At 34.2% G+C, this 23,243-nt stretch overlaps 3 protein-coding genes across 5 annotated transcripts in view; 1 reads left to right on the top strand and 2 right to left on the bottom strand.

Moving 5' to 3' along the window:
* nup93 (nucleoporin 93) overlaps window positions 1-8,722 on the bottom strand; it is a 46,455-nt gene extending 37,733 nt beyond the window's left edge. Inside the window, exons 1-2 of one of the 2 annotated variants that reach the window (XM_009293522.4) lie at window positions 8,189-8,722; window positions 1,439-1,635 (exon numbers count right to left, since the gene is read on the bottom strand). In XM_009293522.4, the coding sequence (XP_009291797.1) occupies window positions 1,439-1,617 (179 nt within the window). In that variant the 5' untranslated portion in view covers window positions 1,618-1,635; window positions 8,189-8,722. 2 annotated transcript variants of the gene reach the window in all.
* Window positions 3,487-5,165, bottom strand: mt2 (metallothionein 2). Its single transcript, NM_001131053.3, has 3 exons — window positions 5,066-5,165; window positions 4,906-4,971; window positions 3,487-4,240 (listed from the first exon to the last, which is right to left on the bottom strand). Exons 1-3 carry the CDS (start codon window positions 5,088-5,090, stop codon window positions 4,149-4,151), a joined length of 183 nt encoding a protein of 60 aa, NP_001124525.2. The 5' UTR covers window positions 5,091-5,165; the 3' UTR covers window positions 3,487-4,148.
* On the top strand, window positions 8,318-23,218 carry bbs2 (Bardet-Biedl syndrome 2). 2 transcript variants are annotated; one of them, NM_152887.1, is made up of 18 exons: window positions 8,318-8,383; window positions 10,039-10,191; window positions 10,540-10,767; window positions 12,843-12,968; window positions 13,051-13,113; window positions 13,199-13,276; window positions 13,741-13,845; window positions 14,600-14,686; window positions 14,769-14,904; window positions 14,983-15,122; window positions 15,198-15,336; window positions 17,536-17,707; window positions 17,896-18,025; window positions 20,668-20,787; window positions 20,871-21,008; window positions 21,089-21,201; window positions 21,277-21,425; window positions 22,799-23,218. In NM_152887.1, exons 2-18 carry the CDS (start codon window positions 10,075-10,077, stop codon window positions 22,903-22,905), a joined length of 2,148 nt encoding a protein of 715 aa, NP_690843.1. In that variant the 5' UTR covers window positions 8,318-8,383; window positions 10,039-10,074; the 3' UTR covers window positions 22,906-23,218. The 2 variants fall into 2 exon arrangements, with proteins under 2 accessions (NP_690843.1, XP_073784895.1); XM_073928794.1 differs by lacking the exon at window positions 8,318-8,383 and adding an exon at window positions 8,729-8,904.
* Window positions 23,219-23,243: the final 25 nt, after the last annotated feature.

Raw genomic sequence — 23,243 nt, 5'->3', positions numbered from 1 at the left:
TATTTAGTTTTATTGTTAGAGCATATTTTCTTTACTAAAGTATGCATATAGTAGTATAGTAGCCGGTTTCTTAATCGGTGTAAAGAATAACTAGATGTTTACAAAAGGATTTTGATATTGGTAAAGGTGTCTGTAACTTTTGTAAAGCATCAAATCACCATCATATTAGCTGTCAAAGCATGTTTATGACTGCATATTTATTTATTTATTTTTTAAACTATGCATGTCTATTACACACAAATTGTATTAAAGCAATCTAAAAAGTTCATTTCAATAAATGTTCTCTTTGAACCATTGGGTGGCAGTCTTTGTACTTTTATTTTGAATTGCAGATTGCATAAGTTTTATTAATAACTTTATATATATATATATATATATATATATATATATATATATATATATATATATATATATATATATATATATATATAATATATATAATATATTATATAATATATTATATTTATATATATATATAAACAATTTTCCCAAGTGTATATAACTACTAATGTAAGAAAATATCTGCATTTGGTACATACTTTCAGTACTATCTTTGCCTAAACTGACCTGACCTAAACTTGATTATATGAAATAAGCCTGCTCCCTAGCAGGTTTGAGCTACCCGAACTGTTTCTATGACAGCAACTCTCGAATCAGTTTTAAAGCACGAAATGATCCTGGATGGTGTCAAATCATCAATAACCAAATTCAGCTAACTAAGTAATCCACGTACGAAGAACAGACCCAAAGAGTATACTTTAACAAAACACAACAAATTACTGTAAGGGGCAGATTTAGTGTTGTGGTAGGTGTAGATGTTTATTATGTTGGACTCCATGTCCTGGCAAAGGGGGGCTGAAGCAAGCACACACTCTGTCTTGAAACCATTGTATGAGGGAGCTCTCAGATTTAATCCTAAATATCATGATGTATGTTGTGAAAACTAACACATACAGGCAAAACAAATGAATGCAGCAACCACCGTGGTGTTTACTAAAATATTCAACTTCTTAAAAACATAAAATAAAATTAAAATAAAAAGTCAGATACATGTTGGATTGCTTGAGGGTGACTAAATTGCCAACATGTTTTAATTTTGTGGTTAACCAGTCCTTTTCAGCCATGCCAGTGTATATTAAGGTAAAGTTGGTTTTAAATTCGCACATTTGTTCATTTAACGTTTCCTATATTGTTTACCACACTAATTTGAATATTGGGTCTGAAATAGCAGTTAAATATGACTTCAAAACAAAAAAAAAAAAACTGTAAACAATGGTGTACTTTGATAGTCATTGGCTGTTAATATAATTTCCTTATTTAAATTTGCAAATAATAATTTTCTAAATTTATATTATCAAGGAGAAAGTCTGAATGTGCGAATATAAAACCAACTTTACCTCAATTCAGATTATACGCAGATGCCAAACTGAAGACTCACGCTTTTACGTCAGCGGTGTCTTGAGAGGTTCTGGTGAGAGTACGAGAACGCAGACGCTCCCCTGCCTGCTGGATCTCCTGAAGGTTTCGCTCAACATGGGGCAACTCGGACACGGCCTCAGTCTCTGCTGCAAGCTGTTCTGCCTGCTGCAAGAGCTCCCCGAAACCCTCAGTATCCATGTCCAGCACCCGTTCCACCTGCCAGGAACAGAAGAGTTGAGTGTCTGTATTAAATGCTGATATGAACCAATACCAGTTAGTTATAATCACTCACTACAACTCTCAAAGACTGGGGCAAAGTTGGTTTTATATTGCACATTAGTTCATTTTTGAACAAGGACACATTGTGACATGCTACTTTGAATATTCAGTTTTAAATTGTATGAAAGTATGACTTAAAAACAACAGTACTATTATATTAACTGATAATGTTAATGTTATGAATTAAGGTGAAATATAAAATCAACTTTATCTCAATCTCTTAAAACAGTCTAAATGAAACTGAGACTAATAAACCAACAAATTTCATATTAATGGATTATGACTGCAAAGAAATAACTGGATCTTGTTTTATGTCACATATCACTATCATGTTAACTTTGGTATGTCAGTGACATGATTAAGAGATTATACACAGGAGAATTAAACTAACGCAGTCATTAGTAGATTACTCGTAATAAATGAATATAGCTCTCTGTGTGTGTGTGTGTGTGTGTGTGTGTGTGCGTGTGTGTGTGTATGTGTGTGCTTGTTTAAGATTTATTTACATTAACACTAGCACAATGTAAGTTAGTAAGCACAGCACTCAGCAGAACTCAGTTACTGGCTAGCAAGCTAACTTGACATGAGGTGCTGTCGGCAAACGCGGCAAAAAACACACCTGTCAAAAGCAACTATAATTATTAGGTATTAACTAGTTGATTAGTTAATAAATATGTAACAACCCACCTCGCTGTTTGTTAATCCTTCTAGTGGCTACAATAGGATAATTTCGCTTTAGCCGCTATGCTAAACACATCCCCCTCGTGAACTCCCGGGTTCCATTGAAAGAGCGCGCTGATTGGTTCAAACAGTTTTTTCCCAGAAGCCCCCGCGACAAGAACCTTTATAAAGATCATGTCAGACACAATTTCTGTAATATTACTTGAAACCCTGAGATTACCGACCAATACCCAATAAACTTAGAAAATAAAGAAATTTATAAAATTGACACTAGTAGCATTGTTGTATTGTAATATTAAATAAAATATAGAATTTAAATAGAATAGTAAAAATATAACACACACACACAACTTTGTTATCAGAGACAAAAATATTGTTTGTTAAGAAGCAATAATAAGACTACAATGGAAAGTATTCAAAGAAATTTAATATATATATTTATATATCTTATTTAAAATGTTTTAAACAGGAAAAGATTAAAAGATAATCAGGCCTGACTCAGCATTAATACTGTTTTTCAGCAGGTTGCTGCTCTGCATAACAAAAACATACAGACACACTTGCCATCGCATCCATCAACACATGAGAACAGTAGAAACAATCACAAAACATACAAAATAGAGGAAAGCAGGCTACTAACTCAGTGGCTATATTGATAGTTGACCATCAGATGACAGGCTTTAGAAAAGTCTTAGAGTTATTGTTTTAGATGTTGTGGGATCTCATTCCAGGCTTTTGTGAATACAAAAAAAAAAAAGAGAGATCTGTGTTCATAACAGTTTTTAAAAGTCGGTAATGACAAACATTCATTTGTTGCAGATATGGTGGAACAATTAGTCCTTGCGTTAAGTTTTGGTACCGAGCACAAAGGGCTGCTGAGGTAGCACTATTTAAAATTTTACAGTAATTCTTGATCATAATGTAATTTTGAAATGATAAAGCTTTAGAGAGTGATGGAGCCTAACAGTGATGTGTCCATCCAGAAAGTTTATTGTAGATCTTATAGGCCCTATTGTACAGTCTAGCTATTGGCGCCAAGATATTATATCATGAACAAAAACAGGCAAACAGTAAGTAGAGATTATGGCACACAAAAGCATAGGTGGATTTAAAAAAAAAAAAAAAAAGAAAAAAAAAAAGAAAAAAAGCATTCCATGCAGTCTCATTAAACTAACACCAAATGGTAAGCAAATTATTTCCTTAGTGTTATGCCTTGAAATTTTTACAATATTTAGGTGTATAACAAACCTAAGGACATCAACTATCAAAACGTTGTTTAAATAAATTTACAGAAGTAATCTTGTTTATATCAATAAATCACATTGGTTTAGCTTTGTCAAGAAGATTCTGTGTATATCCCACTTTGTTTTTTTTTTAAGTCAATTAAGCAACCTCACTTTTATTTTATTCATTTTTTGCATAAATGTTTGGCAAGGACTCTATACCAATAATTACAAAAACAAGCCACACAAAAATAAATACCACCATTTATTTTAGACAAAGGACATGGCAGAAAAACGTACAATAGTTTCATTTTAAAGACATCTCGTGATAGTCTTATTTGCAGCAGTACAAATCAGTGCATCGTTTTCCCTCTTTAGCCTTTGTTAGACGATTTTTGCAACATTAAACAGACAAGATTGAGAACAAAGAGGTCATTTATCATCTTGTAATAAAAAATAAAAAAAAAAAGACAATCATGCGATGCAAAACGCAGACGTGGAGTAGACAAACAGATTCACATTGTAGAAAACATCACGTTGACCTCTTCATTGACAGCAGCTGGAGCCACAGGAATTGCCTTTGCAGACGCAGCCAGAGGCACACTTGCTGCAACCAGATGGGCAGCAAGAACAACAACCTGGGAAAGAGGTAAGCCACCAAATTAGTTTATTTTAAACTAATCTTAATAGTTCATCCAAAAATAACCATAACTCAGCCTTTGTTTTAAATATTTAGGGGGCTTGTTGAACTACATTATAAAATGGGTTTTGAAACATAAGCTACCCATTTAATAAAAAAAGAAGAAAAAAAAATCCCATAATCAGACATTATACTTAATATAACTTCAATAAAGGATTCTTAGCAAACTCCAAGTAGTGAAATCGCATTTACCACCCAATGGCCATAGGTACAACATTGCCCAGTCAAATAATTCATGCTAATTTTTACGTAAACCTAGCATGCCAATTCAGACTTAATATTTAAATAAGTTTAATAATATAGGGACCATCAAAATTAACGAAAGGTGCAAATAAAAACCCAACTTAAGTTATTCCTACTATGAAAGTCAAATAATAGAAGCTCATCTTTGTTCATAATTAGTGAATAACAGAAGTACCTCAAATTGAGAAACATTTTTGGGAGAGGTGTGACCCATACCAAATCATTAGACAATTAAAAAAAAAAAAAAAAAAAAAAAAAAAAAAAAAAAAAAAAAAAAAAAAAAAAAAAACACATTGTTTAAAATTTACTCAGATAAAAACTTGGTTTCCCCAGAAGGAACTTAAAAAGGCAAATACATACTCTTCTTGCAGGTAGTACACTGGCAATTAGTGCACTTGCAGGTAGCACCACAGTTGCAAGTTCCAGCTTCAAAATAAGACAGACAGGTATTAAAAAGGGACATAATAAACTCTAAAGTATCTTGAGAAACAACACTAAATGCATCAGCTGAAACACTTACTCTTGGCACATTCGCAGGGGTCCATTTTTCCAGAGAGTATCCACAAAGAGCTTGAAAGTTCCTTAGAAATATCGTTCACTCAGCTTGTGAATGAGTTGATGCTGGAGGCGTGTTTGTGCTCTGCTTTTATACAGTTCTGACTGCGCGCAGACCGAGTGCAAAAGCCCGCCCGCTCCAGCCTGCACACGGTGACTCGTTAATGACACTGGGTGCAAACAATCAGCAATCACCGTTCCCACCATGTCACATCAACGTGTTGTTTATAAGATTATATAACTATTTCCACTCTACTTGTTGAATATTGATTGCTGTTTGTTTACATGATTATATAACTTGATGCTTTTGTTGTTTTCCTTTATCGGCGTTCGATCGACAGTTAGTCACCTTCAATTCGGTTTTTACAAGAACTTTATATTACTGGTTTCAAACTGTATCTCATTTTTTTTCTTTCTTTTTTTAAGCTATTAAGACTATTGAAATAGAGAAAAGCAAACATTAAAACACGTATTTGAGCATAATAAGTTGCTTTTATTCCAGTCACATGCCTATCGAAGGCATGAAACATACAATATGCCCACGGAGACACTTTTTTCTTAATTTTAGATTTGTTATCTCATATGTAATTGTTTGCAGTTGTCATTCTTTGCGCACGGCACTGACATGAAACTGTGAGTGTGACGTGACCGTGTGTGACAGCACGTGCTCCCCCTGTCTGCACTCGGCGAAGATGCGGTTCAGGCCCTCAGTAAACAGTAAACTGATTTTGCACCCGATTTCTGCTGTTGACCGGGAGTAATTTTCCATTAGCCATTCAATTGGAACCAAACTAATGTAACGTGTGCAGTGTCTCTCTGGAATTTTTTAGGGGGGTAGACAACTTTTAAGAATTAAAATGTTCATTACAATAAACAATAAATACTATAATCTGTCATTTTACCTGCTAATCATTGTTAACAATTGTTTCATGTAAAACTTTAGAGGGACCAGGATGTTTATTTAATAATCATTTTTAGTTCTTCATCTTGTGCATTTGGCTATTTTCCATAATAACAGACTTAAACGTTTGTAAAACAGCTATCATGATTCAAGTGAAGCATTCACAACTAGAATTTCACTAAAGATTGGGGTTTATATGCTGTTTTAATATCAGCTTTTTCAATATTTAATAATATATATTTTTTTATTCTTAGTCTCGTGTCTCTTGTTGCTTTGCGTTACGAGAAACCCCTTTGCCTGTAAAACAGCTTGACTGAAGTGAGCCATGCATTCACACCTTAATTTACCAAAAAGATTCACAAGCCATTCTATTTCACACATACAGAATGACTGACAAGTATCAGATTCTGCAAAAAACTTTAAGTAAACTAATTTTGCACCCGATTTCTGCTGTTGACCGGGTGTAATTTTCCATTAGTCATTCAATTGGAACCAAACTGAAGTAACGTGTGCAGTGTCTCTGCAGTTTTAGAAATCAAAATGTTCACATGAATGTTAAATAATAAATAACGATAATTTGCTTGGTAGACTAATCAGTGTTGAGGAAGCTTTGAAAAAGGTAACTGGCTAAATAATCATTGTTTACAATTGTTTCATGCAAAACTAAATAAGGTGAATTAGTATAAATCATGTAAATTTAGCTGAGGTAAACCTAAATCTGTTATTGAGAGGGATCAAGATGTACATCTAATAATACTTTTTAGTTCTTTGTCTTTTGCCTTTTGTTGTTTTCCATAATAAACCACTGAAATGTCTGTTTCAAATGTCAGCTATCATGATTCCATTGAAGCGTTCACACTTAGAATTTCACCAAAGATTGGAGTTTATATGCTATTTTAATTCACACTCACAAATTGAGTAAAATGTATCAGATTCTACAAGAAGAAAACATTTATTCATGAGCTTTTTAAATATTTAATAATAATTTTCTATATTTTTTTATTCTTCATCTCATGTCTCTTGTTGTTTGGACTATGAGAAACCCCTTCAAATGCTGTCATGACTGAAGTGAATTATGCATTCACACCAAATTTTTAATTGAAAGGATTCACAAACCAACACTTACAGATTGACTGACAAGTATCAGATTCTACAAAATAATTATTTTAATATTTATTTACAAGCCTTTCCAATTTGCAACCTTATCAGGAAATAACATGTGACTTGTTTGGTTAAACAGAGGCACAAAATGTAACTAAACAAAAGTAGCTGAAGTAATTTCACAGTTTAACATGACTTATAACCAGGGCCAGACAGAATCTGCTGACATTTTTTGCAATCTGCGGATTTATGCAGAATTATTTAAGGAGTATCATAACTAAACCCTAGAATATAAAACAAAAAAATAATACTTTTTAAAGTTGTATTTAATGTTTACAATGCTAATCCAATTACATTCACTTTATTTTGCAAACAAAGCAATGAGTCTCTTATACAATATATCTCCAAAAAGATAGAAAATATTACTTTACAAACTGTATTTTCATATTAGTCAATAATATTACTGAAGTTAGTTTAAAAACTGAATACATTTAAATTTACACACATTTATTCAAGTGAATAAACAGACTCAATGATGGGCTAAAAATCAGCGGAAATCTGTGGCCGCAGATTCCGTGTGGGCCTACTTATAGCATTTTAATTAAAAGATTAGAAGTGTGGAAGTGACTTTTCTTGGCTAATGTTCTCTGAAATTTCTTTTATTATCAAAATATTTTCGCAGTAACACCAGTAGGCTATTATTATAAAAGTTTTTTCTTAGTCAAAATTATTTAATTGTTTTAATACATCAAACACTTTAGTTATAAATTTAGTAAAAGAGTATTTATTTTCCATAAATTAACTTCAGGAACATCAATCATCCATTCACATTCTATAAACGGATGTGCTATTTGTTCAAATATTTTTTCAGAAGTTATTATAATAATTATAATATTTAAAACTTTTTTTCTTTTTTTGACAATTAGAAATGTGGTTGCATTAAAAAGAAAAAAAACTGAAGATGTAGAGTTGTAATGGGATTAAGAATTAAAAATTCTAATTAAAATACATTTTTATTACCAGTACATGTCTAAAGAATCCAAATAATTTGTGTCCATGATTGAAATGCTTCTCCAACATACTTACAAACAATTCAAGCAGTCAATTCTTGATGGCAGCTGTCAGCTTTTATAATGGCCTTTCTGGTTTTCAAGATCCCCGCGCGTGCTCACTAGACATCATGAAAAAAAAATCCTCTCCAAGTTATGGGCATCAGTCTGTCCTGCTAGGTAACAGGGCGAATAGCTACTGCACCTGGTAGAAGACAAGCTGGCGGCAGCGGTAAGACACTTTTCCTTTTTTTGTAGCTCATTGCAGTAAAGGTAATAACTATATGCAAACATCTCGTATCACAGTATAAAGTGATTGTACACGAATATTGTGTAGTTACGCAGAGTTAGCTCCATTAGCCAGAGCACAGAGAGCTTCTGCAGCATTCGGCTAACTTCGTTTTTTATTTAAATAGCTTGGCAGAGTTATTTTTTTTCTAGTTTGGTTTAGTTTTAGTTCGTATCAGCAAAGTGAAATAGTACACAAATGAGCAGACGTGTAAACTGAAAGGATTAGCACAATAGCATGCTAGCAAAAGTGTCTCGCTAATGCCGCGACAAGCTGCCCACTGTTGCTAGGCAACAGAATCCCATCGGGCGAAAAGCACAGTAAGCTGTTTATTCTATTACCCGAGAGAAGGGGTAGTAAGATGCACCACTGACAGCAATGCTAAAGCTTCGATATTGTCAGCAGGATGGATGTGTCGTGTTGTGAATCATTCTACGTTACCTTTGCTATAACAGTCGTTTTAGGTAATTTATATTCTTGCACATTTAATTTCTTTGCATTTTTAATGGTTTGTTTGGCAGAGATATTAGTGCAACAATGTTTATAGTACGTGGGACATTCTACCAGAAATGTACATTGTCTGTCCCTGAAATAAAAAACATAAATACAGGGAACAAAAAGTATTTCTTCCCAAAAATTTCTAAAATGGACTGATGGTTGATTTTTGTAAAGGAATATGTCATTTATTTGATTGTCACATTTGTTTTTCTATTGTAAAAACCCTGTCATTGTCCTTGTCCTCAACTCAATTGAACCTACAGCTTTAATAGTTTCGTTAATTAGAAAAAAAAATCTGAAAAAGCAAGTTTAAGTTGTTGTCATTCAGCTCAATCAATTAAAAACATGAAATTATTAATAAATTCTACATACAAATACTATAATTTAATTAAAAGTTTACAATTGTCTCCATGTTTCGGTCAGTCCTGTATCATCTGCCTTAAATTAAACATAAAATGCATGTAATACATCTTTAAGGCTATGACTCAAATGAAGTGACATCATTGCTGGCAGTGTTCAATGATTTGTTCTATCATTTAATTAATTGTATGATTTTATGATTTTTTTTTATTGTATGATTTTATTATATTGTTTTTTTGAGGACGACAAGCTTAAGGTCAGGCCACATGTTTTATAAGTGATATGTACGCAGCAGATGTGCCTTAAATAGAACACTTGCAAGCCTTTGAGTATGGACCTACAAAAATACTAGTCTATCTAAAATGACTATAATATGGGATGTGAAAGTTTGATACACAATATGTAAATCAAATAACTATTACGGTTAACTTCCATAACCCAACTGTACTCAGATCATTTAACATGTTTTATAGTCTTGTCATAAATCCCCTATAATTCTTGTTTCATTATTAATTAACAAGTTACAGGCAGAATTATTTATATTTTTTGTATATTTAAATATATGTTGTATAAAAAATATAACTATTATTGATGTATAATACTTATTGTACTTTTTTACTTTATGTTTTCTGATGTCTGATCCATGTAGGAGATTATTGGGATTGCTTTGTGCATGCTAAGCTCACTCCCCCTATGTTCACTTCATCGCTGTAATAACATCTGTTTATTGTGTTTGACAGGAGCAGTTCTGATCTTGCACTTCTAGCTGAGCCACAATGCTAGTGCCCATCTTCACACTTAAACTGAACCATAAAATAAATCCTCGAATGGTTGCTATTGGAAAGTATGATGGAATACATCCATGCCTTACCGCAGCCACACAAGCAGGGAAGGTAAAGTAAAAGAATTACATAGTATGTATCCCAATTCAAATACAGCTAATGTAAATAGATCCAGAGTTCAAATATATTCATACAGAGAGCAGTGCCAATTTTGTCCTTATTTGTTGTATGTGATTAGAATGGACTTCATAGAAGTTTTAGCTATGCCAGTTTTAATCCTCTATCCTCTTTACAAATTAACAAGCAGCATCTTTTGGTGCTCTTGAGTGTGTGCATTTGCTATTAAAGTTGATATTTAATATGCAATAAGTTAACTGAACTTAGCATATAATTTTCTAGGGTTTCATTTGCATTTTTCCCACACATTACAATCCAGTTTTTATTTTTAAACCTATCCAGGTGTTTATCCACAACCCTCACACTCGAGCCCAGAGACCAACAGCCCACCGGTTGAGTCAAAGCACCCAGGACTCGGACATCTCACTGCTTAATATCAACCAGTCAGTCAGCTGTCTGACCGCTGGCACTTTAGGACCAAAGAGCACAGGGGACACGCTGCTCGTAGGCTCTCAAACCAACCTGTTGGCCTATGACGTTCATGACAACACCGACGTCTTTTACAAGGAGGTAACATGACGTGATTGTTTATAAAATCCCTAATTTAGAGTGGATTTCCTACTTAAGTTGTTGATATCAGATATTAAACCTCATTTTGTAAAAAATAATACCTTACCATAGACCGTGACAATCAAACTGCATTGTTGAAATGAAAAATACAGAAGTTTTTTATTACAAATGTCAACTTTTACTATGCAAAAATGCTTTTCTTCCTTAGAGCTTTTTTATTTCTAGTCCAAATATCTAAACAATTTACAGGGGTGGTCCACTACGATATCATATTTTAAACTTTAGTTGATGTGTAATGTAGCTATGTGAACATAAGCAACATCTCTGAATGTAATACGCTCAAAGTTCAATGCTAAGGGAGACATTAGCTTTTACAGAATTAGCATAGCAAAGCCGACAGCAAACAAAGATTGGGGACTACAAAAAATAAACCCGGGCTAGTGAAATCACAAACGCTTCAGGTTGCATGCATTCACCATGTGCATAGACAAAGGGGCATGACCAGAGGCGCTGCAATGTTATAGCAGAGAAAGCTAAAAAGTTGTCCAAACGCTGCTATTTCCATAGAGCTTGTTCTGTTTGTGTATTTGAGCTTCCAAAGAGCACAACACAAAGAGAGATGTGCTTACAGTTTAATTTTAATTATGTTCCAGATAATTATAAAAATTTATATAGCTAGCATTTGACAAAGGACAGCTTCTAGAATCTCTCCCAGTTTAGTGCTGGATTCGGCTAAAAACTCCTTTAAAAAGGAGTAGCTCCAACCATAATAGAAGCTGTGGATTGTGAGCCACAACAAGTATTTTTATTTGTTAAAATTGATCTATTACATGAATAGTTACTAGCATTAACGGTATGTTGTAGCAAGGACTTAAACAAGGATGTAATCAACGGGAAAATGCTGTTCGGCACAGTTAACAATTTAGCTATAAATTCATATTCATCCTTCAAACACCCACAATCTTCACCAGCGCTGCAGTGTTGCTCTATGCGGCCGCTTTCCATGCATTCTACATCTCAAATAATAAACTCGCAATATATAAGTGAAAGTTTCATATTACTTACACATGCTTATTACGCAAATATATTTTGAAGACACTTTTTTTTAAATTTTATTTTACAGAAGAGGCATGAGGTTCAGTCTCAAACTAATACCGCTAACAGCTACTCTGACTGACTGTATTTACACAGCGCAAAAGAGCGTGCTTGTAGGGGCGTGATGCTTTTCCTGGTGATGTGGAGCCGATCCCCAAATCACAGCACATTATGTTAGCTTACCAATCAGAGCCTCTTGAGGGCGGGCATTTTGGAGGAACTAGGAAAAATAACAGTTGTTTTCATTTTAGCTAAGCAGCTACAGTCAAATTAAGATATAAGAAAAAATAATGTGATTTACAAATGAAGCATGAGCACACATTGCTTTGCATCTTATGAAAACAACCAAGTCTTAAAAATACACTTTCTACCACCCCTTTTAAATCAAGAAGCATTTTATAAAAAAGGAAAAAACAAAAGAAAAAAAAATCAAGTTTTATTTAAAAAACAAATAATCTGCCACTAGGTTGAGTAAAATAGTTGTTTTAGTTTATTTTTCTTGATTTAATGAGAAATTAGCTGATTTTTTTTTTCTGAAAACAAGACATACACATGCTAAAAGGGGCGGGATTGAACAAGATGATAAGATATAAAAAAGCGAGCAATTGGTCCATATTTTTAATTTAGAGAAGTCATACTTTCGTCTTCGATTGGTCTCACGCAGTAACAAGATTTGATTTTTACAGGTCAGAGTTCACCAAGCTTGAACTTTGCAACGCAGTGAACTGTGGAAACTTTTTGCATGAGCTTGCGTTTCCAGTCTGCCTCATTTGTGTGCGTATGAAGTCTAAGGGGCGAAAAGTGCAGTGTGACCGACCATGGCTTAACTATTATATTTCAAGTAAACTTAGACTACCATTGTGTGAAAAATGAAGCTTAAATAATATGACTGGTATTTTCAGAGAAAAAAAAAATCCATATGATTTTTTTATTAACTAAAATAAACCAGAAATGTTTGTTGCGTTTTTATTGCATAACAGGTGACCGATGGGGCTAATGCCATTGTTTTGGGAAAACTAGGAGATATTCAATCACCCCTTGCCATCATTGGAGGAAACTGTGCTCTTCAAGGCTTTGACTATGAGGGAAATGACCTGTTCTGGACAGTAAGATCATTTTGATGGCTGTATTAAATTATTATTTGAGAACTAGCAATATGTTAAAGGTAAATATTTACGCTTTTTAAAGGTCACTGGAGATAATGTTCGGTCACTTGTGCTTTGTGACTTCACTGCAGATGGCAAGAATGAGGTGAGGCATTATGCTTTTTGTTTTTATTTCATAATAATGTTCACAGTTTTTAAATATTATAATTCCCCATGTTCTGTCTTTCCAGCTTCTTGTTGGCTCAGAAGACTTTGACATCAGGGTGTTTAAAGAGGATGAACTGGTGACTGAGATGGCAGAAAATGAGGTAGGAATCAGTGCTATTTTATTATTATAATTTAGTAACTATATTGTAGTTTTTATGAATATATTAAATTTGTTTTTATTTATATGTTTTGTGTTTTATTTTAAATAATTTGTAATAATTTTATTATATATTTAAAATGTATATTTATATTGTTTATGTTGTTTTAATTTTAGTTGCAGTTATTTTAGGATTAAGTTAAATAAACAAGAAAGAGAAGTATTTACTTGCCATCTAGCTAAAATAAATGTTTTTTTATTTTAATATATATTTTCCCCAAGGGATCATTTACTCAATTTCATTGAACAAAATGTATTATGGATTGTTTGTTAGTTAAGTAAAATAACCTGTGATATATTACAGTATAAGCGATGAGAAATATAGAAATATCTTGAACCGTGTTGTTTGGCAATTCTGTGGGAAAATTCTTTCTTATTTATCTAGTTTTCGCTTTCTGTTCCTTGTAGACAGTCACTTCGCTTTGCCACATGCACGGCAGCAGGTTTGGTTACGCTCTGGCCAATGGAACAGTAGGAGTGTATGACCGCACTGCCCGCTACTGGAGGATCAAGGTAGTGCATTGTTATCCATTTAACAGGGTTCTCACGATTCATGAAATTTCTGGAATATCATAGAATTTTAAAAGTTCTATTCCAGACATTGAAAGTCAGGGAATTATTATAATTTTTTTGTCCAGGTCATGGAATGTGAGGAATTTTTGTAATTAATTTCAAATTGAACTTTCAGTTTTTTCATGTTTTATTACATATTTATTTTTAATAGATTTATTATAAAAAATAATAATCATATTTTTATTTAAGTTTAGCCTATATTATGGTATATATGGTATAAATGGTCACTGACAAATTAAAATATGGATCTAAATAGGCTGTGAGATAATTACTGTTAAGTGTGACATTTTATTGCCTCTGCAGCTGGCATTCGGTCATGTATTTAAAAATTTCATTAGATTGATGTAAAAGAATCCTTATTTAATGTATCAATTAATGTTATATTGATGTTATAATATAATTTAGCTCCTTAGAATAATTGAGGCAATTCAATCTAACTTCCAATCCAGCTTTGTTTAGGGTTTTAGCACTAGAATCCTAAACAGATATGACATGACAACACACAATTATAGATATATGAATCTTTTTGTCTAATCAGTACTTATAGGTCTTGGAAATTCAGCTTTTTTGTCTGTGAAAGTCAGAGAAGTGGACATTTGGCTTAGTGTGGGAACCCTAATTTAATATTAAACCTGAATATCCAAAAGAAATTGAGCTTTAAAATGGATTAACTTTCTTTTTTTGTTTCACACAGTCAAAAAATCATGCCATGAGTATCCACGCTTTTGACCTTAACGCTGATGGTGTTGTTGAGCTCATAACTGGATGGTCCAATGGAAAGGTCAGTCTTATAGACACATTTGCCTTGCAATATATATACTATATTAGTAAAATCAGATGACTTCCTGTGATTCCATATTTAGATTGACGCTCGTAGTGATCGTACTGGTGAGGTGATCTTCAAGGATAACTTCTCATCCTCTGTGGCCGGGGTTGTTGAGGGAGATTATCGGATGGACGGACAGATCCAGCTCATATGTACGTCTGTGGAGGGAGAAGGTAAGACGTTGGACCGTTATTTTAAATGCTTGACTGTTACCTTTGTGAATTGGCTCAAATATATGTGCCATTCTACAGTACGTGGCTACCTGCCTGCCAGTAAGGAGATGAAGGGAAACCTTATGGACTCAAGCATAGAACAAGACCTGATCAGAGAGCTGAGTCAACGGAAACAGAACTTGATGCTTGAGTTACGAAACTATGAGGAAAATGCCAAGGTTAGACATGCTATTCAAGTGATCCATATTGATGTTGCATATGCAGTTGTGGCTAGTGGTATTTGTTTGACATAGGCTCTTCCTGGGCTTTCGGAGGGAGAATCTAAGATGGGTGTAATTCCAGCCAACACGCAGCTCCAGACGGCCCTCTCTGTAAGAAGAGCCTCGGAGAGCCAGAAAGCACACATAGAGCTCAACATCTCCACTCCAAATGGTACAGTTTAAGCTGTTCTCTCTCTGTGGTTGGTTATATAATCCACTTGTTCTAAGCTAGCCGCACACTTGAACTGATTTCTTTAGTCTTTGCCATGATGACAGTACATAATATTTTACTCATTATTTTACAAGATTCTTGTATTCAGCTTAAAGTGCAATTTAAAGGCTTAACTTGGTTAACTGGGTTAACTAGGCCATTAAGGTAAATTAGGCAAGACATTGGAGTGGTTTGTTCTGTAGCCAATTGGAAAAACTTTTTTGAAGAGAGCTAATGATAATATTATTCCAGCAAAGTAAAAAGGAATAAGACTTTATCCAGGCGTCACGGTAGCGCAGTGGGTAGCACGTTCGCCTCACAGCAAGAAGGTCACTGGTTCAAGCCTCGGCTGGGTCAGTTGGTATTTCTGGGTGGAGTTTGCATGTTCTCCCCGTGTTCGCCTGGGTTTCCTCCGGGTGCTCCTGTTTTCCCCACAAGTCCAAAGACATGCGGTACAGGTGAATTGGGTAAGCTAAATTGTCCATAGTGTATGTGTGTGAATGAGTGTGTATAGATGTTTCCCAGTGATGGGTTTCTGCTGGAAGGGCATACATTGCGTTAAAAATATGCTGGATAAGGTGGCGGTTCATTCCGCTGTGACGGACTAATCCAAAATGAATGAATGAATGAAAGACATTATCTAGAAGAAAAATATAATATGAAATACTGTCATAAATTTCACTGTTCTGTAAAACGTCACTTGGGAAATGATTGCAAATATTAAAAATTTCACCAGGGGGCTAATAATTCATGATATAGTACCTTTTCTGTACATTCAAAAAATAGTTTATATATCTTATCTTATATATAAGTATATAGTTTAAAAGAAATAAATGTTTTTTGTTTACATTTTAAAGTATGTATTCAAAAAAAGTAGTCAATCATATGTTTTTTTACGTTATTTATAATACATTTTATAATTAAGTAATATAACTACATAGATAAACTATACAATAAAATAATATAAAATTAGCCTGTAACAACTGAATTTCTGCCAAAAAACATCCTCAGTTGTGTGATGCCATTATATTTATCTTACAATTGTTTTATATATACGTTTTATTTTAGACATGCTTTTATAGCTAAAATGTGGCAATTAACATGTTATGACAGTGGAATATTGACAAGATTGTCATATAATAATGTCAACAATACAAGGGCCTTTATAAGAAGAATGCATGTCATTTATAAATCTTTTTCTTCTGAAGTTCTATTTCATCATTCAGATGTTCTGTTAGATCTTGGGTCTTTAAATTGCTAGTGAACACAGTTAATTGAACAATTAAACCACAATTTGGTGATAATTTTCAAAAACAAGGGAACAAGTGAACAAACTGGGTGTCTGCAGCGTCTTAAAGTGTTAAAAGTTGATAAATCAATTTAGAGAAATGTAAGGTTATGTTACAAGGTAGTGTTGTCAAACGTATTGAGTTTGGTACCAATGTTGATACTTTTAACAACATTATTACAAGGTATTATATTTTGTATACAACGTATAGTTGTAAATTGAAGTTTGTCTGAATTTAATCTTTGAATATTGGGATGCTGGGTATTTTATGAAATCGACAAAGTCATGCTAGATTTGACATCTCGCAGCTTTGTTGACTGCAGTAACCTACCCAACATCGTTATTCCTGCTGTTCTATGTGCTACCTGCTGGATTAGCATTTTTATTCAGGACATGAATAATGTTTTAGTTTACGATTAGTTTCCTACAATCAGTATTTAGTTAATATACTGTAAGTTAAAATGCTGCCAATGTTACAAATTAAAACCTAAAGTGGCGATAAGGTTTTAAATTATATGAAAAGAGTCTTAAAAAAGGGATTGAATTTCACTGATTATTTTATATACCCTCAAAAGAAAGCATAATTTAACTAAAAGTAGAGATTAAGTTAAAAACAACATTGCTGCACTTTTTACTCAAATGAGGGAACACATTCATAAAGTCTTGCCAAACTGAAACAAAAATGAAAAAAAAAAGTTTTCATGATTTACCCAAACTTAAATGAATAAAATGTGCTCACAATTGAACTAAAATGAGAAAACAATTGGTACAACATTGTTTATACCGCAATGTCAATTATTTATTTCATGTCATGTGCAGCTTTCATTGACATGATGGTAATATATTATAATAATTGTGCTTCCCTCCTCCAGAAACCATCATTAGAGCCGTACTGATATTTGCTGAAGGGATTTTTGAAGGTGAGAGTCATGTGGTTCACCCTAGTGCTCAGAATCTCTCCGGCTGTGTCCGAGTCCCCATTATTCCTCCAAAAGACATTCCAGTGGACCTTCATATCAAAGCCTTTGTGGGAGGAAAGACAAGGTACATTACAGACTTCATCCAATTAATTACATGTAGAAGATTTGTATAATTTCCAACAGTGCTTGAAAATTAATGCTTAATTTAAGTGTGAGATTAAGGCATCAAGAAATATATATATATATATTGACAGAATTTCAAAGAAATGTCATGATGGAGCATTTTTCTCTCTTCTTCCACATTTACCGCAGTACACAGTTCCACGTTTTTGAGATCACACGTCAGCTGCCTCGCTTCTCCATGTATGACCTTAATGTTGATCCCTCAGCCCCAGAACCCACTGGAAAAGTCACATTCTGCATTAATGACAGACCTCAGAGGGTAAAAGGACACACTCTCACACACACTAATGATGGGAATTGTGCCATCATGTGTTACACAGCTATGGGAAAATTTAATTCTTAGTTTCTTTTGAAGTTTAAAGTTGTATGTTTGATTAAAACATAATTTTTGTCTTTTTCTGCAAACTTGTGATGTCATTTAGAGCACAAAATAATAACAAAAAGATGCCATAATGTACAGTTGAAGTCAGAATTATTAAACCCCCTTTGAATTTTTTTATTTTTTTATATTTCCCAAATGATGTTTAATAGAACAAGGACATTTTCACAGTATGTCTGATAATATTTTTTGTTCTGAGAAAGTCTTAATTGTTTTATTTCGGCTAGAATAAAAGCAGTTTTAATTTTTTTTTAAACTAATTTAATGTCATATATTTATTATCCCCTTTTAAGCTATATTATAAAATAAATATATAATTTTTCAATAGTCTACAGAACAATCCATCATTATACAATAACTTGCTGAATTACCCTAACCTGCCTTGTTAACCCAATTAACCTAGTTAAGCCTTTAAATCAGGGGTCTCAAACTCGCGGCCCGCGGGCCATTTGCGGCCCTCAGTGCAATATTTTGTGGCCCGCGCCGACCGCTGTACACTGACAGAATCAGAGAGAGCGCTCCCCGCTCCGCTGATTCTATCCGTACACAGCGGTCACTGGCATTCTGACTGGAGTTCTGATCAGCTGTGTTGTCGCGCGCGTACTCAAGAGCGGTGTTATCGCGCGCCTACTGAAGGGCGGGACCGAGGGTGTGTCGCGTCGCGGGGGCACTTTTGATCATTTTGGAAGGGCACTTTCTATGCAAGACTAAAAAGGGCATGTGCTTTGCACAGGTTGAGCCCTATGTGTGCACGTGCCTGCTAAAAAGGGCATGTGCTCTGCACAGGTTGAGCCCTATGTGTGCATGTGCCTGCCCTGCATCTTATATATATTATAGGTAGATACAGACTGGTACAGACTGATGTGACTGGAGTGGGGTAGGGGTGTTTTATTTATACATTTATACGCCTTTTTTTAGGTGAGGGAATGGAAGTTTTGATTGAGTTCCCCCACTTTTTTCCCTAGGACTTCAATAAGTCAAAGTACAGGTCTAGACTTAATGATGATCATCTTCAAGCCATACTGAGGGTCTCAACTGCTTCCGCTCTAAAGCCAAATGTGGTTCAGATTTGTGAGAAGAAGCGCTGTCAAGTCTCTGGCAGCAAGTAGTAGGCAAAAGATGCCAGAAGAACTGTTCATAATCTTCACTCAATGTTCTATTAATGTTCAGGACACTTCATGTTCAGAAGAAATAATTAAAACTGTTAATAATGACATTTGAGGACTTTTTTTTGTGAAATCCCTTATGCGGCCCAGCCTCACCCAGACTTTGCCTCCTGCGGCCCCCAGGTAAATTGAGTTTGAGACCCCTGCTTTAAATGATACTTTAAGCTGTATAGAAGTGTCTTGAAAAATATCTAGTCAAATATCATTTGTTGTCATCATGGCAAAGATAAAATAAATCAGTTTTTAGAAATGAGTTATTAAAATTATTAACTTTAGAAACAGAAATTAGGGTTAAATTTAAAATTAAAATTAAGATTAAAATTAAACTGGGGGGCTAATAATTAAGGCGGTTTAATAATTCTGACTTCGACTGTATATATTCTTTTTTTAAACAACACAATACTAATGTTTTTGACTTTAGAAGAGTTAAGAAAGCAATATTTTCAGTCACTAGATGAAAACGTTTGTTATTTTGACCAGTTTTGTGCATAAATAAAATGAAAACAAATATTAAAAACCATCTAAATTAAACAAATAAAAATTTTACTTCAAACTTTCATTTTCATTTCTTCAAAAGCCAACAGATTTTTGTCTGTTGACAAGAGTCTTTCTGTTTAATTTTCGATTCTGAAAGTTTGGTTTGTTGTTAGGAATCTGATTTTAGAACAAACTTTAGAAAATAATTGATTATTTGCAGTCTGTCCATACCATTAGGCTTGTCACTTGAATAGATATAGGTGTTTTCAGTGACCACTGTAGTTTTTCTTTTTTTTACTTTTTTAGGTTCATTTTAGGTCAGACAGAAAATAACCCTGTAAATACACTATGAATAATTTGAATACATATAGATATACATAACATGCCATAAACATCATGCACTGATACAAGTAACCAAACAAGAAATTATCAGGAAAGCTTAATTATACACTTAATAACTATACAAATGAAAAGGTAAAATAGCACATATTAGGGTGGCGTGGTGGTGCAGTGGGTAGCGCTCAGCTGGGCCAGTTGGCATTCCTGTGTGGAGTTTGCATGTTCTCCCCGTGTTCGCGTGGGTTTTGTCCGGGTGCTCCGTTTTCCCCCACAGTCCAAAGACATGCACTATAGGTGAATTGGGTAAGCTAAATTGTCTGAATGAGTGTGTAAGGATGGTTCCCACTGATGGTTTGTAGGTGGAAGGGTATCCGCTGTGTAAAACACATGCTGATAAAGTTGGCGGTTCATTCCACTGTTGCGACCACAGATTAATAAAGGGACTAAGCTTAAAAGAAAATGAATGAATCACATATTAGTCGTTTTTCTTTCTTAAATGAAAGGGTACCAACAAATTTGTCTACATCTGTATGTCTGCAGGTCGTCATGTGGCTAAACCAGAACTTCCTGCTCCCCGAGGGCATCGACAGTCCAGACGTCACCTTCAGTGCACTGCGAGGAGGAGGTCTGCTGAGAATCAGCTTGCAGACTAGTGGAGAGGTACATCTATCATGTGTGCTTGTGTGTATTTGTGATTTACTCTCTGTCTTAATGATTTAAAAATCTTAATTCTGCCTAATCAGATCACACTGAGAACAGATGACATTGATCTGGCTGGAGATCTAGTCCAATCTCTTGCCTCTTTTTTGGCCATCGAAGACTTACAAGCTGAATCTGACTTTCCTGTCTACTTCAAAGAGCTGAGAGCAACTCTCACTGAGGTTAGGAATAGCAGGATCACTTTAACTGTGTTTTATTCTTTCCGATCTCGCCTGTAGTAATCTTTTCATGTTCATGTTAGGTGGATGAGTTTCACTCAGTGCATCAAAAGCTCACAGCAGCAATGGCAGATCATTCCAACTACATACGAAATATGCTAGTGCAGGCGGAAGATGCCAGACTCATGGGCGATTGGTAAGCATTAATCATTTTGATCCATCAATTATGCACTCATGTACTCACTCACTTAAATTATATTTTGTTTTCTAGGAGAAACATGAAGAAACGCTACATTGAGCTGTATGACCTCAACCGAGACTTGGTTAATGAATATAAAATCAGGTCTAATAACCACAACGCCCTTCTCGCCCGGCTAAAATCAGTTAACCAGGCCATTCAAAGGGCAGGAAGGTTGAGAGGTGGGTGGATTATTCTATGAGGACTCCTAAGAACATGTCAATGAGTATTTAATGAGTATAGTGTTTGTTACATCACATTGTAAAGGCATTGCAACTTGGAGGGTAAAACAAAGCATCTTCCCAGACATCCAAAACAATGCTGGGTTAATGCATTCTGGCATGCATATGATCTTATTTTCCTGAGCCGAGAGAACTTATTAGTGATAGTTTAATCTAAACAATACTACACTGTAAAAAAATCCTGCTGCCTTACAATTTTTAGTTGAATCAAATGATCTTTTCCAGTCATCCCAATTGAAAATGACAAAAAAAAAATTTAGTTAAACTTTGTATAACTTAAAAAAAGTTAGTTAGAACCTGAGTAACTTTTTAAGATAAGTTAAAGCAACAGGAATATTTTTTGTCTTGACTTTTTGTCATTACATTTTTTACAGTGTAGGAATTTATCCATCACACACTGCATGGAGAGACATTTGTAACACCTGTTTTGAGCATAAAAAAATATCATGATGATTTTGGTAGTTTGAGGTATATCACACCCATGTATTTAAAAGGAGTTGTAGGGATGTCATTAAGCGAGTATAGCATGGAAAACTCCTTATACTTAAAAACAACAACTTCTAATGCATATTTAAGATTTAATAATATTTATTAAATCTTAATAATTGGTATTGTGGTTTCAGAATTTCTCAATGAACAGATCAAACTGTTCTGAAATGCAGTAGAGCATCTTGTAGCACTTGCTGCATTATGACAAAGGAAGACCGTTTCAAAAAATACTGTAAATTATTTACACAGCCTTTGAAGATATTCATGTTTTGATAAGTTCTGCTAAATAGTGTTTTCCCTTTTACTCCTTGTTTGAATTGATTGAAAAACCACCTCATGTGGTTTTAAAAACCTTAAAGTAAAAACTTCATATGTGGGAGTTTTTGAAACTTGCTTCTATTAGGGGTATTTTCAATTCAGTATAATTTTTCAGTTTGAATCGTAATCGAAATGCAGCTTGTGATGTTGATGCACCAAATTCAGTATACAGTGGTGTGTGGCTCATGGTGTGTAATTTCCATGTACTGAACTCTCATTATTCAGCTATGCATAGACAATACAGATTTTTAATTTCTATAACACCTTTAAAATACTGCTCTAAATGGATCAAAAACAACAATAACTTGTAGCTTTTGGCATAAGGATTGGTTAAAAATAACGTTGGTTTGAAATAGATTAGAAAATAAACAGTCATTTGCTTCAGTGATGTGGTTGTCTGTGGGGGTCACTTGACAAAAATCTATAAATTGCTTACATTGCCCCTTTTTATAGGGTTTAATTGTTATTACAACCATTATCAATTCATTTAAAATCCTGTTTTTCAGTGGGAAAACCCAAATCACAGGTCATCACAGCTTGTCGGGATGCCATCAAGAACAACAACATAAATGCTCTTTTCAAGATCATGAGAGCTGGTACTACATCCTCCTGAGGAAGATCTGGGCCTAAATGACCTTCAAATGCAGAAGTCTGGAAGATCAGACCAAGTCCCTGATTGGAAATCTTGGAAAGTGGTCAGAAGCCTGATGGAAAATGGGGTAAAGCCTAAATGAGGGAATATATTCAAAATCCAGCTCTCACAGAAAGCAGTTTTGTGTTAGAGGAATAACTGAGTTGATCAATCATGCAGAGACCGTAAAGTGTGTTAGCCAAAATGATAGCCAAAGAGACTGTATTTTCTGTACAAATTCAATGTGTGTGCAAGTCGACTGGCATTGTCTGGACGAATTAAATTATTATAAAAATACATTTGTTTTCATTTTTGTTGTA

This window comes from Danio rerio, chromosome 18 (genome assembly GCF_049306965.1).
Source record: "Danio rerio strain Tuebingen ecotype United States chromosome 18, GRCz12tu, whole genome shotgun sequence".
NCBI lineage: Eukaryota > Metazoa > Chordata > Actinopteri > Cypriniformes > Danionidae > Danio > Danio rerio.
This window is presented reverse-complemented; position numbering and strand designations above follow the sequence as displayed.

What these genes read in the sequence shown, in the direction of transcription:
- bbs2 (NM_152887.1), top strand. Translation starts at nt 10,075, where the DNA reads ATGCTAGTGCCCATCTTCACACTTAAACTGAACCATAAAATAAATCCT. An exon ending in CTGCAGATGGCAAGAATGAG is followed by an intron (nt 13,114 to 13,198) that starts GTGAGGCATTAT and finishes CTGTCTTTCCAG; the next exon opens with CTTCTTGTTGGCTCAGAAGA. An exon ending in GCTTGCAGACTAGTGGAGAG is followed by an intron (nt 20,788 to 20,870) that starts GTACATCTATCA and finishes CTGCCTAATCAG; the next exon opens with ATCACACTGAGAACAGATGA.
- mt2 (NM_001131053.3), bottom strand. Translation starts at nt 5,090, where the DNA reads ATGGACCCCTGCGAATGTGCCAAGA. An exon ending in CCCCTGCGAATGTGCCAAGA is followed by an intron (nt 4,972 to 5,065) that starts GTAAGTGTTTCA and finishes CTTATTTTGAAG; the next exon opens with CTGGAACTTGCAACTGTGGT. An exon ending in GTGTACTACCTGCAAGAAGA is followed by an intron (nt 4,241 to 4,905) that starts GTATGTATTTGC and finishes CCTCTTTCCCAG; the next exon opens with GTTGTTGTTCTTGCTGCCCA.